The 13,587-nt window shown below is 30.2% G+C and overlaps 1 protein-coding gene across 8 annotated transcripts; it reads right to left on the bottom strand.

Annotated features, from left to right (window-relative positions):
* Positions 1–1,183: 1,183 nt before the first annotated feature.
* LOC117216687 (mitogen-activated protein kinase kinase kinase kinase 5) lies at positions 1,184–10,601 on the bottom strand. 8 transcript variants are annotated; one of them, XR_004489401.1, is made up of 22 exons: positions 10,331–10,441; positions 10,197–10,254; positions 9,370–9,525; positions 9,010–9,242; positions 8,680–8,943; positions 8,394–8,589; positions 8,224–8,324; positions 8,062–8,129; positions 7,435–7,527; positions 6,518–6,556; positions 5,657–5,710; positions 4,856–4,923; positions 4,446–4,592; positions 4,068–4,243; positions 3,768–3,972; positions 3,515–3,698; positions 3,171–3,448; positions 3,011–3,094; positions 2,848–2,940; positions 2,636–2,762; positions 2,285–2,494; positions 1,184–2,178 (listed from the first exon to the last, which is right to left on the bottom strand). XR_004489401.1 is itself a non-coding variant. In XM_033463614.1 (21 exons), exons 1-21 carry the CDS (start codon positions 10,439–10,441, stop codon positions 2,395–2,397), a joined length of 2,835 nt encoding a protein of 944 aa, XP_033319505.1. In that variant the 5' UTR covers positions 10,442–10,601; the 3' UTR covers positions 1,184–2,394. The 8 variants fall into 8 exon arrangements, 7 of the variants coding, with proteins under 7 accessions (XP_033319505.1, XP_033319507.1, XP_033319506.1 ...); XM_033463614.1 differs by having other exon boundaries at positions 1,184–2,494; positions 10,331–10,601; XM_033463616.1 differs by lacking the exon at positions 5,657–5,710 and having other exon boundaries at positions 1,184–2,494; positions 10,331–10,601.
* Positions 10,602–13,587: the final 2,986 nt, after the last annotated feature.

Below are 13,587 nucleotides of genomic sequence, written 5' to 3'. Positions count from 1 at the left end.
AACTATGTAAAAAATATTCATAATTTTTTTCAATACTTTAATTTTATCTAACTACTTAAATTTGCAATAAGCAATAGTAATTACTAAAATCTTTATTATGAAATATTTTATTTGTTTAAATATTACTAATAACTGACCATCTTTTTTTATGAGCTTTTTCATAAAAACTATAAGTTTTAAAATAACGCTTGAAGTGAGATCTATTATTCTCTGCAACATGCAAATTGCAGTTTTTAAATTGATTTTCTTTTCTGTTTTCTTATTTAATATTTAACGTGCAATACTGAGAAACTTAAATTTTGGAAAGAATAAGAATAAATTTTTTAATTCTAATTTGTCTTTTATTTAATATTATTTATTACGTGCAAAGATGTAAAATTTTCTACTCGTAAAAAGATGCATTTAAATTGGTCGTTTAAACATTTATTTTATACTACCATATGCCGAAAAAAGAACTAATTGAATATCATTAAAAATAATCTCGAATGCAAATAAAATGTCTACTAATCTATAAATAAATAATAATTATATTGTTCTGAATATTTTAAGTAATTGATCATTACAAATACAAACTACGTTATTCATCTCTGTATTTATCGTACAAAGACACCATAGAAATATCACATGGTATCAACTGATACTAATATTAATTAAATCACTGATGCAAATCAAATTTTACATATTTGTAAAATATTATGTTGTATATATCAGATGATATAAAAAAATCTCAAATGTTAAACGAAAATTAATTTTAAGAAGCGGAGATAAATACTCAGCGTTTAACATTTGCATTGATCCTTAAGCTCTATTTCATCCAGCACTCTTCCTCCTGGATACACAGTTCACGTGTTAAGAAAGTCTTTCGCAAATGAGAAATCGCGTTTCTCCCAGTCTTAATACCCATCACACAAAATGCACTTAATGTCCATTATCTTGAAGAAGTAAGACGTTAATTGAAATTTATATATAATATATATAGACACACCGTGCTCCTAAACTTTGAATTCATGTACAATACGAAGAAATTGTTTCGAATATTTATAATATATATCCACTAAAGTCATATTTCAGAAGAAAATTATGGAGCAGGAATTTCGACCTTAATTCCTTTTTTAAACCGCTAATTATCAATATTAGAGCTTGACAATTAATTATGCAACATAAAGCATTCCATGGTGCATACATTTTAAATCGTTTATGATACCTACTAAAAATGATTGTTTCAGATGAATTAATCATTAAGACCATTTTCATATATACTTCTTAAAATAAATAATTTATGATTGCCCCATCATAAACTATTTGCAATTTCTACTGTATATTCATAGTACAATCATCCAAAATTAGAGACACTGATGAACGCAATGTCTTATTAAAATAACTTTGATGCAAAGGCCCGATGCCTACCAAAGTAAAACTTATACAAAAGAACAGGACATTATATTGTATCGAATATATGGGTTTCAATTTTATATTTTGTCCTTTTTTTCTTTTTTCCTCTATTCATGCAAGAAAAATATATATTTGGGACTGACGTTTAATAGATATACTTTTATACACGATAATTAATTTGTATTTAAATCGTTGTCTTTGTTGCTTTCTGTTTTACTTGATCGAATATATTAATCTACTTAAACTACCTTTGGCAAATATCTTCTATGGCTCGTACAAAGTTTAGACGAGATGTTTACAATTATACAATTAATTTATTTCCAATATTGTGAAGATCTTTTATATTATCTAAAAATTATTCTAAAAATATAAGTATCCGTGTATCTACAAGTAAATATCGTTATATATGCGCGGTTCGCATTGTTCAAGATCCATGAATGTAAGAAGATGAATTAAAAAAATGGAAAAAATTGCTTAAAATCAAGTTTCGCGCCTATCATTTACTAGACATTTACTATAATAACGAATGTCGAGAAAAGTCGATCGCGAATATTCAATTTCGCGATCGCACACATGTTTCTTGGGAGAAGTTCCGATTGGTATAAGCTTTATTTTGCCAGGCATAAGGGCAAATTTACATATTACTTTAAATATATCGTGCTTCTTTCTAATAATCTGTTCCACCGTGATCTTCATTCAGACCTCGAAGACCACTAATTCTAAATACGTCTTCGTTAAAAAGTTTCTTTTTTTCTCTCGGCAAATAACCAGTCTATGCAGCAATGACTATATGGACAACAGTGACGAATGACGTGTTTGCACGTGTGTACATTAATGTACATTGATCTTATCCATATGCACTTTAAAACAGGATAATTAACAATTCTCTTACCAACATCGACCACTGCCTCTGAGTCACATTTTACTTTACATGCAGTCAGTGGAAATCACAAGTCACTTGCGATACATTATATGTCTGCACATTTATAGTTGGAAGATAATTTAGTAACTGGCTTCGTGTCCAGCAAGTATATACAAATCCGCGCCTTCGGATTCAGTCAGTGTACCTGATTGAACCAAATGGCTCTCCAGCATCACAACTCTATCGAAAAAAAAAAATTAAAATTTATTACTTCATTCCAAACGTTTAAGTCTTACATTTTTAAACCTTCATATTTTTAAAATTTTAAAACATTTAAGTTTAAAATGTATAAAAATTTATTACTGTACAACAAGCACATACTTATCCGACCCAAGTAGTCTGTACGTCCTACTCGGATCACTGATTTCTTGAGTAACTTCGCCATTCTTAAAACTTCTACCTTGCATGCCATGTTTGTGGAATGCTAGTACACTATCAGGTAAGCAAACTGAAAGCAACAAAATGATTATGAAAAAACTTATTATAAATATAGCAAAGTAAAAACGTTACTAATAAAAGACATAGAAACTTACTAATGGATTCAATTTGAAAGTTAAAGTGTAACTCTGACATATGCTTCCTGCTCGACCTAGGTTTTCCTTGTAGCGTTACCACTTTCACTACATCTATAAAACGAAAGTGTAAATAAATTATAGATCTTCAAACAATATTATACAAGGATCCATTTTTACTTACTATCATAACAGACTAATATTGCGTTTTTCTCTAACTGTGTAACATTAATAACATGAAGGTTTTCCCTTCTTGGTATCACAGTGGCTGTAAAAATGGAAGAAAATAATAACAAGTATACTTTTTAAACTTAATTAGTACGGAATAACAAAGAGAAATATACCAGAACCATCCATATCTTCCAATTCATCACTGTGAAACCAACTTGCCCCCGAGTTCATATTAATTAAATCCAACTTCAATTTATTTTGCTGATATGGTTGTTTCACAGACACGCACACCATCGGGTATTCCATTTCGGGTGTAATTATAATTTCAAATACGTTTAACGGTGTCGGTAGTGTACACTCGAAATGTTTTAACAGCATAAACTTATTAAGAGGATCGTACCATTGCATTAAAAATATTCCGGTCGGCATTGCACCACATAAATATTTATACCTGTGTTAAATATTTTATTGATTAATGCATTACATAAAAGAAAAAATATAATATTTATTCACTTACCCGTTATATGGATTTCTTCCTACACAACACTTGGTACAGCCTTTTGTGTCTGGTACCTTAGTAGTTAGGGCAAACTTCCTAGGTACTAATCTCTCAGATATTTTGTTCATATGCAATGAAAACCTGTGAGTCTGCTTGCTTTGCATCGCTAATAAATCGTGTCTATACAATTGTGGAGTTTTTCCTACAATTTAAGATCAGTACTGTGTATATAATAATTACAAAATGATACCTTATATTATTAATATCTTACCCGATAAAGACATGAGAACATCTTTAATGACATACATCCAAATCGTACGTCTGGGATACAATTGATCTATTGCAGTTTCATGAAGTTCATTTAAATTTAAATTATAAATCCCTTCCTCTGCCGCGATTAATAAATGCTGATCTCTCGTATCCGGATGAATCCAGCTTGCGGTACAATGTATTCTTAACGGACATCCATTAAATACCTATACAAAGATTCCAATATTTTTCCAGATACAAATTAGATTATTACTTTTTATGATTAATTGGAATGAGATAAAGATAGATAGACTAAACTAACTTTCGAGAAACATGCACCCATATGAACCTTGGGTGTTGGTGGCAGTCCATTGCTGATCGGTCTAGGAGGTGTATGGCGTTTTCTGTCCCTTCTTCTTGGAGGAACAGGAGGAGTATCAGATAATAAATCTGGGCTCATACTTTCTCTGTCTCCTTCATCTGGCATCTCATTTTGACCTACAAAAAATTGGTTTAGTGATTAAACGAACTATTTTTAATGTACTGAAATTGATAATATAATTATTTTAGAAAAAGAAAAACGAATTTTAGAAGCATGCTAGTAGTGGGGGTAGAATTATAGAAATTCACATTAAGGAGTCCTCTTAGGAAAAAAATTGTAACCTATAGTTTTAAATTAAGAATTAGGGTGCTTTTCTACCATTTGATTGGAGAGATTCTTCTCTAGGACCACTGTCAGAAAGGGATCGTTGACGTTGCCCATTGACAGCAGCTAAGGACTGAGCACTGTTCACCAGACCATACAACTCATCCACAGAGCTGTGGCGCCTGGGACTTGCTTGCGATCCTAAGCAACGAATCTACTTTTTATACTATTGTCTTGATACTTTTCAACTTTCAGTATTTCCAAATCACTTAATACTACCAAACTACTTTGATGTGTAACTTGAAACTAATACACTTTTGCCATTTTAATTCAATTGGTCTTGAGTTTTACAGATTTATAAGAAATAATTAGCAAAGATTAATATGCATCTCTCATGCAGTATTTTATATTAATAAAATGGCTGCATAATTTAGTAGAAAATAGTTATAAGAATATGTGCTTACCTGACATATTATAATATGGACAATGTACTTCACAATCATTTGATGACTCTCCAAGAGGAAGGGTAGCTCTGGAAAATAAATAGACCAGCAATTGTTAAGAAATATTATATATCAATGAAGACAAGTGTATTAGAAATTTTCTTTTTTAAAAACAAATGCTACTTTGTTGTTAGTAAATTATAAATAATCTTTAAATAATAATTGAGAAATATGTATTAATAATAATAATTAGTCAAGAATTTAAAAGAAACATAGCATTGTTTATGAAATTGAGAAAATGCAATGAAAAAATGTTAGAAGGTAAAATCAACATATACAAAATCATGGAGTATTAAAGCATTTGTTATCATATTTAGTGATTGTTAGTAATTATTTAATAAGCACTGGTAGGTGTTTTTGGAAGAATATAGTGTGTCTTATAAGAATTGGTGCTTAGAAAAAATGATATGTTTAAGCAAATGTACAACTGAATTTATTAATACAATGATTATCAATGAATAAATCAATCATTAGGGAAAAGACTTTAAAATAATACTATTTCAAAATTATATATGGGTTCTCTTTAAAATATCTGACTTCCCATGAATTTTATGTACATTTAATTTTGTAGCATCCTATGTAATTGCTACAAATAAAATGTATCAATGAATTATTTAAAACTAAACTTAAACAATTATCATAAACAATTTGTACTAAGTAAAAGGCAATTATTACTTTCAGCTAAAACTAACAAAAACAACCGAACTGTATGTACAACAAATAGATGAAACAGCCTACTATTACATTTTATCGTTTACTTACTGCAGGGAATATAGCTGGTCGCAATGCCCACCAACCATCGACATTGCATTCCCCCTGCACACATGAAACTATAATCATATACTATAAAACGATTACACATTCTTTTTGTTATTAATCCTGTAGAACTCTTTGTCTATGTATTCATATAATTACTTTTTTATACATAAAGTGATTCACTTATATTTTATGGGGAATATATGGGTAATGGTTCTCAGACAAAATAATATACATGACTATGTTTAATCATAAATAAGGCATATCATGTAGTAACACTTATTAGCACAATCAATTAATTAGATACCATTTCATTTGCTTTTATCACAGCTGATTCCTTATCATCACTAAATTACAAAAATATAGTTGAAACATATGTTCAAAATCTTAATCTCTCTGTAACAGATATATAAACTTCCACCACCAATATGGTTAACAGTTGTAAAAATTAATTCTAAAAAAAAAAGGAAAGAAAGAAGTTGCATGCAATAAACAACATTAAAAACATCTATTGCTAAAGAGCCTTTCAAAGTATAGACTAGTATACTTTCAAAGTATAGACTTCAAAGTTACCATATTTACATACATGTATTGAGTTATATTTATATCTATAGGAAGTTGTACAGGGAATATAAATAAAAGGTGACTAATAGGAAGAATCAAAGAAATGCATAATGCAAAATAGCTTTAATCAATTTTGATGCATTAAATAAAATGCAAAAGAAAAGATATTAAACAAAAAATCGTTAAGTAAATCTTAATAAGTTAGTAAGAAGCTGCTGAAAAACTAGATGATTTTAATACAAGGCATTAGGAAATATATGTGCCAGGTGCAAGGTGCAAGGGAAAAGGGTTACCTGCCAATACCTTAGCAACAACTCCTCATCAATGTACTGCAATAGACTCCTGTTGGGAGAAATTATTAAAATTACAAACTGATCAGAGAAATTAAAGCTATGAGAATTAAAATGAGCCGAGAAATTCGGATAAGGATCAGACGTAATATAAGGATAATGTAACAATAATTTCAAGATACTATACTAATTCAAGATTAGGATTTATAATAATAACAATTAGATTATAAATTTCAAATTTGAATAAAATATATGTATATAAACATGCCAAATTTTATTGTGTCTCATTAAATCATATTATTTTCTATTCATCATTCATCAATTATTGAATGCATAAAATATTATGGAAACATATACAAAATATCAGTCTTTAAAATGATGTTTTTTATGAAAGATATGGAAATAAATTTAACAAGACAAAAAGATCTTTGTATAAAAATAAAATACACAAGTGTGATAATAATACTTACGTAACAGTACTAGTGAATACATCAAGACTCTTTTGAACTTTCATTTCAATCATGCACTACTTAAACTAATTTATACACCAGTCGTCACATGCATACTTTGTATGTAGTATGTACTATTTAAAAAATCAATCATTTGTAGAATATAAATAAACAAAAATATTAATTATTTATAAACTATAGTATCTACGAAAAAAAATATATATATAAAGAAAAAATCTATAATCACTAGCTCCATGCCTTAGATTTTTAGTCACTTTCTATATCAATAATTAAAATGGCATGCAAGTCTACTTTAAAAATCATAATATATATACTTTAAATTAAATAAAAAAGTGTCATTCCATCTTGCTTGTAGTTTTAACATATTTATATATCTGGAATAATATTAATGTTAAATTTTCTTAGGTAACAATTCAAAACTGTATCATATCTTCACACCAAACTACCTGTATTTCATTACCTTAAACTCATATGAAATATCTCTGTGTCTGTATTGCCTTGATGCGATTCTTTACTATCTGTTGTATCTGTTGTAACGTTAGCGGCAACAGTACTGATACAAAGATAAACTATATCATGTCTAGGAAGACTACAGAATCATTAATATAAGGCAATCAAAACATCATAAATTGTTTCCATTAATTTTTTACATGACACAAGGAATAAGAATTATGCAAATAATTGCAATAAGCTAAAAAAAAGATCTGAAGTATCTTTCAAAAATAATATTGGGTTGTTAGATCTTTGGAAGCGTTAAATTTACAAATTTACTTTTCGCTCGTCACCATTAATGGTCGATGCGCTGTATACAAAGCGGAAGCAAACGTGCCATATGCATCTCGACCTTTGTTAGATCAAAATTGCTGTTTTGCTTTAAACAGTTCTTAACTATGTAACGAGATTAAAATTTATATAAAATCTTAATTAATTAGATAGTAATCGTTAATTATTATCCTGTTTAAAAGACAGGAAATCAAAACAGCAATTACCATATTAGTGGAAGGATCTTAAAGCATCCCCTCCCTGAATTTTCCAGGACCACATATCGATTTACATAATTAAATAGATTTATTTTAAATATGCTTACTTTTCCTGTACGTCTTCAAACGCTGACCCGATACCACAATCTGGATGAACATCACAGTTATGAACAGACTAAATAGTTAAACATAGAAATATTATTTTAAATATCTTATTATATAATATAGGAAATAATATAAAAAATATTTTTTATAAAGTGTGAAATCACCTTGACGTTATTCATAATATCCATGATATCCCAAGATGGGGTAGCATCCACAGAAGGAGAAATCGCGTCTCTTTGTAACGTTCCATCAAGATTAATTTGGTCTATAACACGTATGTAATTTGTATTTGCAAAAAAAGGTAGAATATATACTTGAATATACTTGTGTTTACCATCAGTGTCTAATTGTGGTATAGGACTTTTTGGTCTAGGTCTCGCGGTGTGACGCGATGCTATCCTCTGCGGAACATTAGGTACAGCTCCATCTTCATCTGCTTCTAAATCAGTGAACATATGACTAGGATTCGATACTTTCTGCAACAGTTCTAGAGCTAAACGTTTACTCATTTCTCCTTGAAAAAATGCGTGCTGAAACGAAAGTTTCTATTCAAAATATTTTCTATAAAATTTGGGGACGATTTCAATGTATATTATACATATTCTAAAGAAGAAAATAACCTGCAGTAATTTTTCGGCGGTCGGCCGTTTTTTGGGATTTTTAGTTAGAGCAACTTTCACGAAATTATGGAATGTTGGACTCCATTTGTCACGATCCTTTAACGTAGGTGGTTTAAAGCCAGATTTGGACATGAGAAAAAGAGCTCTCATTGGATGTAAATCAAACATAGGTGGTTGCAATTCAGCTAATTCTATTGCAGTAATACCACAAGCCCAAATATCACAAAGTTGATTATAACCACCCTTCCTTTCTACAGCTGCAACCTACAGAAGTTTAAAGTGTAGACTTCTAAAAGGTCTCTATAAAAGTATTTGAGAGTATCAAGGTACCTCAGGTGCCATCCAGTAGGGAGTGCCAATAAAGCTTTTTCTTTTGTTAATAGTTGCGGTAATCTGTGCTGACACACCAAAGTCAGCTAGTTTGACATCACCAGCTTCAGTCAGTAATATATTTGCACCTTTAATATCACGATGCATTTTTCCCATGCTATGCAAATAAGCCAATCCCAAAAGGGTTTCTCGACACATGTATGCTATTTGTATTTCTGATAATGGTCCAGTAACTATAATATTAAAATACTTTTTAATACTTCAACATATCCCAGGAATGTGCTTTCAACATAAATACTTCCTTTTTACATGTTAATTAGAAATTAAAACATTACAGAAGGGTAATAATAAAATACCTACTGTGATATATATCCTGCAAGGAACCACCTCCACAATATTCCATACAAATCCATAATTTATCCCTTCTCAAGTAACTTCCATAATAGGCAATAATGTTAGGATGTCTGCAATCTTTCATCATTAAAATTTCTTGTTGAATTATTGCAAAATCATCCCCTAAAACATTTAAATAATATGTATATCATATCACATAAATTTTTATTCATTCTTTGCAGTCTTGTTATATTTATCAATAAAAACATTCAATACACTACTGTGTGTATAAAATTAGATACCTTAAAAATATGATACGAAGTTTAAATGGTACATTAAAGGAACATCACATTAATAACATTAAATTAAATATTAACGTTAAACTAAAATCATCGAACATTAAATTAAAATGTATTTTATTTGTGTATAGATATAAAATAAATAATCATGAATAAATTAACAAATACAATTTACAAATACAATCAATGAGAAAAGATATGTTAATATATATTCATGAGCTTTTTATATATTGTTATAAAAAAAATAAAGATATAAGCTTGCAAGCTTTTACTCAAATATATATTCTTTACTGAAAAGTTAAAAATACACAAAAAGGAAAGTTGAAAAGAATGGTGCAAGATGTAGATCAATCATTGTTTGACTAATAGTAACTTGATTACAAAAAGCAATATAAAGAAGCAGTCTGAAATCTCAGTTAATCAACTTTTACTTAATCATAGAAATAGATCAAGAATGCAATTGATCACTCATATCAATGTTAATTCTGGAAAATCTTTAGTGAATTAAAACTTAAGTGGTTAGAAAAAACAGTTTAAAAAACTGGAAGGACATACCTGGTTCCAACTTGATAACCTTAATTGCAGCTAGGTCATTCATGGAAAGTCTTTTGGCCTGCGATAAAAAATTGAATAGTATGTAAACATAACGTGTACAATGGCGAATATAAAAAATGTATGAGCGTATGAACCTTGTAAACATCTCCGTACGTTCCGCTGCCTATCCTCTGAATGAGCTCGTACTCATCCTGTGGATTTCTTCGGCTTATGTCACTGGACAACGCGTTTGCGTTCAAAGCCATTCTAAAACACGTATCCCCGCCGGTTTACCAGCTAACGAGCGTAATTAATATCTACAAAAGAAGATTAACGTTAAAGTGTAAAAACACATTTGTTCGTCAGAATGTCACTTTCGTCGAAACGTCGCCATTGTTCACAACAGCTCTGAGGTTAGTCACGACTGGGTAAGCGGTTTCTGCGATACATCGATCAATCGATCTTGTATCTCGTAATGAAACACGTTGTACTCCTTTTTTCTGATTCATAGTTTTGCATTTTTTCTTTCTCGAAATCCTTAGTATAGTACAATTTTTAGTTTTTGAAAATTTTATGAGTTTACTAATAATTATAATTTAAAATTCTCCACGTATAGATATTTTTATATACCTGAAAATGACATATATTAGAACTCGTTTCCTTCTTATTCATATTTTTATGTCCTTTTCTTTTTCAAAATATTTATTATAATATATAATTTTTAGAGTCTTTGGGAATTTTATGAATGTATTGATAATTATAATTTATAAAACTATATACAGGTGAGTTAATATACCTCAACTTGATTTGCATTTCTCAAAATTACACAGATCGTTCGAAAATTGCATGAATATTTCACTTCTAATTAAACTAAGTAATGTTGTAATCGTTGAATTATATAAGTTTCCAGAAAATGATAAGTGACTCCAGAGATATTATTCAGACCAAGATTGGTGATATAATATTGGGAACATAGGTCAGAGATAAACGTTATCATGAATAGTTTTAGATAGCGATAGATAGCAGCTACCTAAAGAATGCTTTCTTTTCTAATATAAGGTTTAAAGATTACTAAATGGATTAATATATCATTTAAAGCAAGATTGGAAATATGCTATTGGGACATTCATCAGAGACAAATGTTATCACAAGTAGATAATCAACATTCTTTAAGCGTGCGTATGATGACTATATACGTATATATAGGAGCGTCCGACATCAACTTTACTTTTGAATAAGTCTAACAAAGGATAAATTGAATTATTCTTTTTTAAAATATCAATAAATAGCTCAATTATAACTCAAACATACTCTAGACTAATAAATAATGCAGAACTACGTCAAACGTAGCGTGTACTTTGTTGTAAGGATACGTGCACGTACTTCCATTCATAGCCATGAAAAGCACTTCCTTCAGAAACGCAGGGAGTGTATTTTCCCATAGGGGAAATCTCATTTTCCCAAGAATACAAAAACAACCTTGAATAGTCACGATTAATGCAACAGCTCAGACTAATTCTTACGATATTTCTAAATTCTATTTATTGCCATAAGCTCGTTATATCGATAAAATGGATAAGCAATTGATTAGATCTATTAACAGCTCATTAACGCAGTTATTAATTCGTGCGTCTATGAACAGGCGATTCATCGGTTTCCCGCAAAACTGCTTTCACTCTGTATTAAACTATCGATTTATCAGTCACGGTATTTATTGCTACATAGTTAACCTTGTTAGTAGTAATTATAAATTATCTCGCGAGCGAAAATTCCGCGCAATATGATTCTCTTTACTGAGTTTCGACGGTCGCATTGGGAATAGAAAGTAACGCGCGTCTCTGTCGGTAATTTATCATAATTCATAGAACACATTAATAGGAACATAGCTATTTCTTTCCATCTTAATTTAGGATATATGAACTTAAAATGTAATAATGCATTAAAATACGTGCATTTCCTTTTCCTTAAAACTTATCAAATTGTTTGCCAGCCCTCCTTGCATAATCAAATTAATGTTATTAATAAAGTTTTACAAGTTACAAATTAATAGGCTCTCTTGTAGTAACAAGTTTGATAATAAAGCTAATGAAATAAACAAATATCAATATCTAATTATCCTATTTGATGTAAAATTGTAAAATTTCGAAAAAGAAATCTATAACCCACAACTTACAACTTTCCAACGTACTAATATTATTGATTGATAAATTATTGTGCAAAAGGGTCTCGGTAGTTAAATTACGTTTAGTATAGACTTGTAATGATCTGTAAGGAGCTTTCTCTTGAAACTTCGTGGAGACAAGTTTGGGGGTTGGGTTGGAAATTGGAGGGGGCGCGGTAATGGTGTTTCTCCCTGGCTAAGCACAAAAATAAAAAGTATATAGAACAAATGGGCGGCTAAACTCGCCGTAGCATGGCATAATGATAACACGCTCGAATAATAAGGATAGCCAACAGAGGAGACAGGGTTGGATACGCACGCGTGGGCCTGCGTTTGGGGCCCGTCTTCCGCTTCCACTCCGATGAACGTTCTGGCTTTAACTCCGGCTCAGTTCCACTACGTGCTTCCAGCATTGTACTCCAACGTCCTAGATACACTCGATTTTACGTCCAGCGGGCTGTTTTCTTTTCTTCCTTCTCAACCATCGCTGCTTCCTGTATGTAATACGTCTATTCTCCTCAAATTATAATACTTAACAACTAATACCTAGCTTCAATAACATTTGGAAAAAAATTGCGTGTTGTGAAAGTTTAATCGTGTCTAGCGAAGAACTTTGTTATGTGAAGTTGTTGGTTCAAAATTTCGATGGTGGTTTATACAGTAATCCCTATTTAAAAAAAACAAAACATTTTAAAATAATGATATACAAATCTAAAATATGAAAAAAGATTATATCGACAGTAAAATCCTCAAGTTTGTAAAACTTACTTACGATGATATACAGCTGATTCTTATTGTTGAGCATAAGATGCAGTGGAATTCAATTTTCCGCTACAAATGATAACGAAAGTGATCAAATTATTATAACGTATCAAAGTTTTAATTAGATGAAACATGACTTTGTTTGATCGAGACTACTGTATCTAGGAAAGATCAAAGAAGATTAATTTACTCGAATAAGTTTTGAATTGATACTTATATTGGTGTTTTGTGGTAGTAAAAAACAGTGTAAAAAATTTAAATTTCATAAGGGATGTGAAAATGTTTTGGTCAACTACCGACGATGGCGCTGCAGGATCTTCGCTGTCACGGAGTTTCCTTCGAATTTCACAACAGCTCACTTCGTCTTATGTTCTTCGATAGAAAGAATCTCGATGTTGACTGTAGACTATTGGATTAACTACGAACATCAACGCCATCTCTGAAACTATAATTTCAAATCTATTTGTTAATTTAAATTAAATGTGACAA

Source organism: Bombus bifarius, unplaced genomic scaffold (assembly GCF_011952205.1).
Source record: "Bombus bifarius isolate JDL3187 unplaced genomic scaffold, Bbif_JDL3187 scf7180000007973, whole genome shotgun sequence".
In the NCBI taxonomy this organism is placed as follows: Eukaryota; Metazoa; Arthropoda; class Insecta; order Hymenoptera; family Apidae; genus Bombus; species Bombus bifarius.
Note: the sequence above shows the minus strand (reverse complement) of the source record. Positions and strands in the feature narration are given on the sequence as shown.